This window comes from Rhinopithecus bieti, unplaced genomic scaffold (genome assembly GCF_001698545.2).
Source record: "Rhinopithecus bieti isolate Rb0 unplaced genomic scaffold, ASM169854v2 scaffold_2888, whole genome shotgun sequence".
In the NCBI taxonomy this organism is placed as follows: domain Eukaryota; kingdom Metazoa; phylum Chordata; class Mammalia; order Primates; family Cercopithecidae; genus Rhinopithecus; species Rhinopithecus bieti.
In genome coordinates, this window is record NW_016804209.1 from 1,806,872 (window position 1) to 1,816,109 (window position 9,238).

The 9,238-nt window shown below is 34.3% G+C and overlaps 1 protein-coding gene across 1 annotated transcript in view; it reads left to right on the forward strand.

Annotated features, from left to right (window-relative positions):
• The window catches only part of ZDHHC2 (zDHHC palmitoyltransferase 2), a 71,343-nt gene that overhangs the window by 49,707 nt on the left and 12,398 nt on the right, over positions 1 to 9,238 (forward strand). Inside the window, 4 exon segments of the mRNA XM_017867202.1 lie at positions 851 to 983; positions 6,351 to 6,429; positions 6,431 to 6,475; positions 6,812 to 6,904. Coding sequence (XP_017722691.1) covers positions 851 to 983; positions 6,351 to 6,429; positions 6,431 to 6,475; positions 6,812 to 6,904 — 350 coding nt within the window.

The following is a 9,238-nucleotide window of genomic DNA, read 5'->3' on the forward strand; positions in this document are numbered from 1 at the left end:
AAAAAAAAAAAAAAAAAAAAAAAAACCCGCTGCTGTTGAAAACTATCAGTGAGGTCTTGTGACCTGTGTCAATCGGTCAGGTACTACAGGGTATTGAAACGTGAGGAAAAGCCACCTCCTGGCAGCCATGGTGCTTCACTCTGTGTCCATAGCCCCAACCCCTCCATTCTAGAGCCATTCCAGGTCTCTTTGGATTTATAAACAAGGAGAGTCTAACTGGTTTTCTTTGAGATGGACTGTTTCAGCCCATGGATATTAAGATTTATTTTAGACAGATGTTATGCACTGGTGTTGATCTTTTCTGTGGTCCTATTATTTAAGATAGCTTGAAGCTTTATTGTGAATGTGTTGTTATATGTATTCATTTAGGTGATGCTGTTGTTTGTAGGAACGTAAAACATCAATAAGGATAGTAACCAAATTGTGCCAGTTAGCCTTCATTTTCTGGCATTATAATGAAACTTTTTAAACATTGGGGATTCTGTAGTATGTTAACAAAACATACTCTGTTAATAAATTTAAAACTACATTTTATAGTTCCATTTATCTTGCTTCTTACTATTACAGTTTATACATATACTACCATAAATTTTCTATAATTTGGTTATGAAAAACAAAGTTATTATTCCAAATTTTAATATCATTTTCATATACATATTCTGGTAAACATTTAATCTGATGAAATGTATACATATTTTTCCTGAACTTCTAACAATAAAGCCACATATTTTTTTCATATTAAATTTAAGAAAAATTTTAATCAAAAGAAAATCTTAACTAATTTACTTATAAAAGTAGGGGAATACATATCCCTTTGACAAAACATTTTATTTTCTTCCTTTCTTTATAGAATGGCCTACCTGATACTCAAGCCAAGTTCCATATTATGTTTTTATTCTTTGCTGCAGCTATGTTTTCTGTCAGCTTGTCTTCTCTGTTTGGCTATCATTGTTGGCTAGTCAGCAAAAATAAATCTACATTAGGTGAGTATCCAATTATTGTAGTTGACAGAACTTTAAATACTTATACCAACATTCATTGACAGTTGCTATGTGATTAAATGCCAACCTGCCCTGAAGCGGTAAAAATCATTCTTATTTTCCTTATTATTTTTTTGATATGTCACTTAGAAACATACAGATTTGCTCATTCCATATATTGATTGTCTCTTAAATATATATATGCATATATGCATATATATACACACACACACAGAGTGGTGAGCAGGGGCAAAACAGTGTAGTGAGGGGCACAAAAATTAATAACCAAGCATAAAAGTGATTACAAAATGCAAAGTGCTTTGAAGAAAATAAAAGGATGCTGAGGTATGAATAAAAGGATGGAGATGGTGGAAGGAAGCCTATGTAGAATGAGTGGTCAAGGGAGAGCTTATCACAACAAAAAGTACTTAACCTAAGAAGTCAGCTATAGAAAAAGCCAGAACATGCATGTTTAAAAGCCATACAGATATCGGAGGCAGCAAAAGCAGTGCTTACAGGGAAGTGTATAGCTGTAAATACCTATATTTAAAAACGAAATACCTCTATTAATAACTTCATACCTTAAGGAACTAGAAGAAGAGCACAGTAAAACCAAAGTCAGCAGAAGGAAGGAAATAATAAAGACAGGAGATAATAGAAATAGAGTATTAAAAAATAGAAAAACAATAAAATCAATAGTTGGTTCTTTTTCAAAAAGTCAACAAATACGACATCCCTTGGCTGGCAAGAGAAAAAGAGAAGACTCATCACAGAAATCAGAAATGGAAGTGAGGACATTACTACTGACTTTATGGAAATAAAAAGGCTAAGAAAATACCATGAACTATTGTCTGTCAAAAAATTAGGCAACCTAGATAAAGTGGACACATTTCCAGAAACACACAGACTACCAAATTGACTCAAGAAGAAGTAGAAAATCAGAGCAGACCTGTAAGAAGTAAAGTGATTGAATCAGTAATCAAAAAAACTCACAACAAAGAGAAAAGCCCAGAACAAAATGGCTTAACTGATGAGTTCTGCCGAACACTTAATGAAGAATTAACTTCTTCTCAAACTCTGCTAAAAATTAGAAGAGAAGGGGACACTTTCTGACTCATTCTGTGAGGCCAACATTGCCCTGATACCAAAGCCAAAGACACAAACATCACAAGAACTATAGACCAATATGAATATAGATGGAACGATTGTTAACAAAATATTAGCATGCCAAATCCAGCAACATATTAAAAGGCTTACACAACCATGATCAAGAGCGATTTATCCCAGGAATGCAAGTAGGGTTTAATATATGAAAATCAATCAGTGGTAGTATACCACATTAATAGAATGAAGGAAATAAAAACGGAAAACCTTAAGGAATTCACAATAAAAATGATTAGCTAATAAGCAAAATATGAAATTTGCGTGATCTTAAGATCAGTATGGAAAAAATTAATGCAGAAAAAGTACTTGACAAAATCCAACATCCTTTCAAGATTAAGAAAAATTGCACTTAGACTAGGAAAAATAAGGAACTCCTTCAACCTGATGAGGAGATAAAGGGTATTTGTGAGAAATCTACACCTAACATCATACACAACAGTGTAAAACTGAAAGCCTTCTTTCTAAAATCAGAAACAAAACAAGGATGCTCCTTTTCAGTACTTCTGTTCAACATTGTACATCAGTTCTAGCCAGAGTAATTAGTCAAGGAAAAGAAACAAAGGCATTGAAAAGAAGTAAGTAAAACTATTTTAATTTGCAGATAACATGATCTTATGTATAGAAAACCTTAAGGAATTCACAATAAAAATGCTTAGCTAATAAGCAAAATATGAAATTTGCATGATTTAAGATCAGTATGGAAAAAAATCAGTTATATTGCTGTGCACTAGCAATAAACCACCCAAAAAGGAAATCTAGAAAATTCCATTTGAAAAGGCATCTAAACAAATAAATAGCTAGGAATAAATTTACCAAGGAGGTGCATGTAACACTACTAGCACACTGAAAACTACAAAACATTGTTGAAACAAATTAAAGAAGACATCCCATGTTCATGGACTTGGAAGACCTTATATTGTTAAGATGGCAGTACTACCCACCCAAAGTGATTTACAGATTCATTGTAATTTTAACGGCTTTTTTTTGCATCAATGGAAAGGCCAATTCTCAAATTCATGTGAAATGGCAAGAAGCCCCACATAATCAAAACAGTATTCACCAAAAAAAGAACAAACCTGGAAGACTCACATTCTTGATTTCAAAACTTACTATAAAACATACAGTAATCAAAACAGTGTGGTGTTGGTGTAAGGATGGACGTATAGACAAATAAAATAGAATTGAGAGTCCAGAAATAAACCCATACATCTTTAGCCAATTGATTTTTGACAGGGGTGCCAAAACCATCCAGTGGAGAAAGAATAATATCTTTGAGTTGCACAAGGACAACTCAGTATCCACATGGCAAAAAATAATCTTGTATCCCTACCTCACATCATACAAAAAATTAAGTCAAAATGGATGAATGACCTAAATGAAAGAGCTAAAACTGTAAACTCTTAGAAGAAAATAGAGGGATAAATCTTCAGGACTTTGAATATGACAGTGAATTCTTAGATATAACATTAAAAGCATGAGCAACAGAGAAAAAAGAGGAAACTTACACTATCAAAATTAAAAAGTTACATGCATTAAAAAACACAAGAAAGTAAAAAAACGAACTGCAGAAGGAGAATAATATTTCCAATTCATTATCTGATAAGGGCCCTACTATCCAGAATATGCAAAGAAATCTTGTAACTCAACATTAAAAAGATACAAACACCTCAGTTAAAACATTGGCAAAAAATTTGAATATACATTTAAACAAACATTCCTCCAAAGAAAATATACAAATGGGGAAAATAAAATTTTAGATTTTTCATTTCAGCATTATTCAAGAAGAATATGTAGTAGTATGAAAGGAATATTGATGACCTCGTTCAAGTCTCACTCCATCATTTATTTGTTGTTTGATAAATCCCAGCACAGAAAAATATGCTCAACATCACTAGTCATTAGGAAAATGCAAATCAAAATCACATTGGGGTACCACTTTACACTCACTGGGATGGCTACAGTTTTTTTTAAAAAAAAGTCTTGGTGAGGATGTAGAGAAATTGAAACCTTCCTACTTTGCTTGTGGGAATATAAAATGGTGCCACCACTGTGAAAAACAGTTTGGCAATCCTTTTAAAAGTTAAACATAGAATTACCATATGAACCAGCAGCTCCACTCCTAGGTATATACCCAAGAGAATTGAAAACAGGGACTGAAAGAGATACTTGTTTACCAGTGTTCATAGCAGCACTACCCACAATAATCAAAAGGTTGAAACAACCTAAATGCCCATCCAAGCAAGGATGGAGGAAATGTGGCATATCTATACGATGGAATATTAACCATAAAAAGGAATGAAGTCCTGATACACATGGATGAACCTTGAAAACATGCTAAGTGAAAGAAGTCAATCACAAAAGATTACGTATTATATGATTCCCATTTTTATGAAATATCCAGAATAGGTAGATCTGTAGAGGAAAATCACATTAGTGATTACTAGGGAATGAGGAAATGGGGGAGTAGGGAGTGACAGCTTAATGGATATGGAGTTTCTTTTGGAGTGATGAAAATATTTAGAAATTTAATATGGGTGGGAAGTGCACAAAATTGCGAATATATTGCATTCTATTGAACACTTTAAAAAGTCTAATTTTACACTCTGTGAGTTTCACCTCAATTGAAAATAAAAGACCCTACAGGAAAAGAGAAAAAAAACTAGGAATATTTGAGAAACACTCCATGTGGCTAAAGCATAGAATGCTAAAGATTGAGAAATACATTAATGAGGTTTGAGAGGCAAGCAAGGACTAAGCTATGTAGAGTTTCTAGGCCAAGGTTAGGAGTTTGAGAATGCAACCAGGACCACAAATGCTTATGATCATAAAGGACACTCCAAGCTGTGAGCTTCGGTTATTATAATATGCAATGAGGATTAATTACAGTGCGTAGTCAATTAGTGTTCATTTTCAGTATTCTGAAATGAAACATTACGGAATTCTGAAATGAAATCATTACACCAAATACTATTAGGGTGAAAATACTGATAAAATAAAGTAATTTCTAAGCCCAGGAATTTTATTTCAAATTGTGTGTTAGGCAGTTAAATTATAATTTGTCAAAAGTAAATGTATTGTTTCTAGAGGTTTTTAACTTCTGGAAACTTCTAGATTTAACTTGTAGCACTGAAAGGACTTCCCCTGGATAATATGGTCCTATGAAATGTTTTAGAAAAAACTGTATATCCTAGGATGAAGAATGCTAAGGATCTTGCAAATGACCACATTTTTTCATAGTGCCTAATTCTTCTGGTTAGATTTTGCTTTTAATATAATGGAGAAAATCATTATACCTCCATGTTCATATTCCAAAATAAAATGTTAGATTTTGCATTTCAGCATGATTCAAGAAGAAAATGTAGTATTTTTGAAGGAATGTTGATAACCTTATTCAAGTCTCACTCTGTGTGTGTTTGTTGTGTGACCTTAGGCAAGTCCCAGAGCCTCTGTGAACCAGCTTTCATATGCAGAATGAGCATCACCAAATGCAATACATGGTTCTGGACTGGATCCTGGTTTGGACAGACTAGTTCAAAAAGTACATTTTATAGTCAGCTGGAAAAATTGTATTAGATGAGAACCAATTTCAGCGAAATTGGAAAATGCTTAGCCAGACATGGTGGCATAGCACCTGTTACTCCAGCTACTTGGAAGGGTGAGGCAGAAGAATTGCTTGAGCCTGGGCATTCGAGGCTACAGGGAGCTATGATCATACCACTGTACTCCACTCTGGGCAACAGAGTGAAACCCTAACTCAAAAAAAAAAAGGATTTACTTAAAAACAAAGGTTGTAGAATGTATGTAAAACATTGTCTCATTTTGTTTTTTTTTTAAAAATACACCTGTAGATTTGTATATCTATATCTGTGAATCCATCGATTTATCCATTGTTCAAAAGATTCAGAAGATGCAGTTTTAATTTATTTGCTAGTTTGTATTTTCTGATTTTCTGCAATCAGAAAATTGCAATGCACATGTACTATTATAATACAAAGGCATATTTTACAATTAAAATAGATACATCTTACGATATTTTAAAACAGAATGGACACCCTATATTTCAGGGCTGTTGATAGGCACATAAGCACTCACAGTCAGCTAGCCATTGCTTTGCAGTTTCTTCATTTACTTCAGTTATTGCTGAATGTTCAGGATTACTAGTAAATACCTTTTTTACTCATGTGATTCCTTTACCATCTTTTTTAGAGGCATTCAGAAGTCCAGTATTTCGACATGGAACAGATAAGAATGGATTCAGCTTGGGTTTCAGTAAAACATGCGACAAGTTTTGGTGATGAGAAGAAGTACTGGTTGCTACCCATTTTTTCAAGGTACTCTTTTGTGAAAATTTTCAGGCTTTAACTAATGAAAATAATACAGCAAAAGATAGTTTCAGGAAAAGCCTCTAGTTCCATAGGCTTGTAATTCTGTGTAGGAACTCTTATTTTTTAAAAGTATTGTTCTTTGATTCACTATAATATCACGTGGAAGTCAGTGAATTCATCATCTTCCTAAACACTATGTTAAACTCAGTGTCTAATACACATTTTTTTTTTTTTTTTTGCCCATAGTATAGCATGTCCTACTCTCGGACATCAGCATTTTGGTAGGGTTTCACTCTGTTGTCTTTCGTGTGGTTCAGTTCTAAATTTTTATTTTAATTCTAGTCTAGGTGATGGCTGCTCCTTTCCAACTTGCCTTGTTAACCAGGATCCTGAACAACCATCTACTCCCGCAGGGCTGAGTTCCACAGCTAAAAAGTAATCTCATATATTTTTTTTTCATTTTGCTTTCAAATAATGTATTTTACCATATTGTGTCTTTTGGTTACATGTTCCTTTGAAAAAAAATTAAGACCATAAGAGAATTTCCTGCAATGGTTTCCACTTAAAATGAGGGAAAAAAGAAAGTATGATTGAGGAGAGATACATTAGAAGCTTCAATTATACTTGTAAAATGGTGTTATTAGTCTAAGTGTGAGTAAAAAGGTGTTAATTCTCTATACATTTTGGTTGACTGAAATCTTGTTTTTTAAATGTAGTGCTTAAAAGAAAAAAAAAAATGTAAGTCAAACTTAGCTACCCACTGCTCAGTTAGGCAGACAGGGTAAAATTGCCCCTGACCCGCCGTGTCTTTCCTCTCTGTGATAACTGGTAAAGAAACTTGAGGCTTTTGGAAATCAAATCGATCTCCAGACACCTTCTTGACAGTTCCATTTTAATGTATATTATGGGCTTAGTGCCCTTGAAAGACCTGTAAAGATTATCTGAGCCATTTCTGTGGAGAGAGAAGCCAGAGTCTTGGAAATTCTTTGTCTGGAGGATTTTGCTCCAGCTTTAAGTTTGTTTTGATTCCAGACTATCAAGAATTTGAGGTTGGCCTTGGAAAGACCTGACATTTGATTCTGAATGTGCTACTAACTGGCAAAAGGAAAAATTACTTAAACTTTTAAAATGCTATGTATGAATTTCCAATGGTTTGAAACACCAATTTTTATATCTTTGTGACAGATTTGAGTATAACCATTCCTCTAATTTTTAAATGAAAGCCAGTAGCAAAAGCATAACCATAATTCTTCATTAAATGTTAGAGCTTTTCTTAGTTGCTTCAGTGCCACATACACAGTAATCCACACCAACACTCCATATTGAACATTTCTTACTGATCACAGTACCTTTTCCTAGGGTGCCTGGAATGACCCCATAAACCTCAAGGCGGTGTTCCTGGTAGCCATTCTAAAGTACTTGTTGTTGTTGTTTGTTGGTTTGTTTTAGTTTTAGTTTTGAGACAAGGTCTCACTTGTCACCAAGGCTGGAGAGCAGTGGAGTGATCATGGCTCACTGTAGCATGACCCGCCCAGGATCAAGCGATCCTCCTGCCTCTCCCCTTTTAAATTGGGAATTAAATTTAAAAGGAATTTATATTTAAAATCCTTTTAAATTGTCAAAAGAGATGAAAGGTATTTGTCACCCCATCCCTAGAGTGAGCTATGTACAGGCCAGACCCTACCAGTTAGTGATGGTGCCCGGTGTATATATTTCACAGGGACATTCAAGGGCATCAGAGTTTTTTACTAGATCATGCCTTGTGCATTTGGCCTTGAAAATCCCACAGAGCTAAATGTTTATGGTTTTTCATATACCTCAGTGCAGAAAAAACTAGTTTTAATAAATTATTCAGAATATGTTTCAAGCTTTTACAAAATTCAGTAGTAGTTTATAATACTTTTTTGCCCTTTGTGTTTTTTAAATAATTTAAGAAATTATTTTGGTTTTAGAGATAATATTTCTCCTTCCACTAAGGGCACCATGAGATTTGGCAGAAATCGTAGTTCTGACACTGTTACCCAACTAGGTGATCTTGAAGAAGTAATCTTTTGAGGCCTCTGTTTCCTTTGAATGTTGAGGTCAGATTTAGACAGCTAAAGTCTCTTTCTTCTGTAGAATTCTACTATCTCCCATGTTTAGCCCATATAAAATTTTCGTGGCAAGTTCTGTTCTCTTCTGTGCTCCAGAGTTGAATATCTTGCTGTCTACTTGACATACCCACTTGGACACCTAAAAATCATCTCCAAATAAACAGGTTCAGAGCAGAACTTTGAATTTGATTCCCAGCCATGTGTACCCTCGTCACCACCCTAAACCGGAATCTCCTCCATGCTTCCATATATCAGTATTAGTGACCTCCATTCTCCCATGTGTTCATGCTAGAAACTGTGGGGTCATCCTGGATTCCTCTCTTTCAGTTACTTTGTATTTACTGCATTTGCAAATCCTATCAGATGTCTCTTTAAAGTATATCTATATTCTGAATACTTTCTAATGACCTACAAGGCGTCTTTCCTGGTCCTAGCCATCATCCCTGCTCCCATGGATTAGTTCAGTAGTTTTCTAACTGATCTAACATTTTTGCCCCAGTCTAATCTATTTTCCCTTCAAAATATAAGTCAGATTGTGTCACTCTTCTGCTGAAAGCTCTGTTAGTTTCCCATCTTACTCAGAATAAAAGCTAATGAATGTCCGTTCCATCACTTAACAAGACCGTCCGATCTGACCCCAAACAGTCATTCTTTTTTTTTTTTTTTTTTTTTTTTT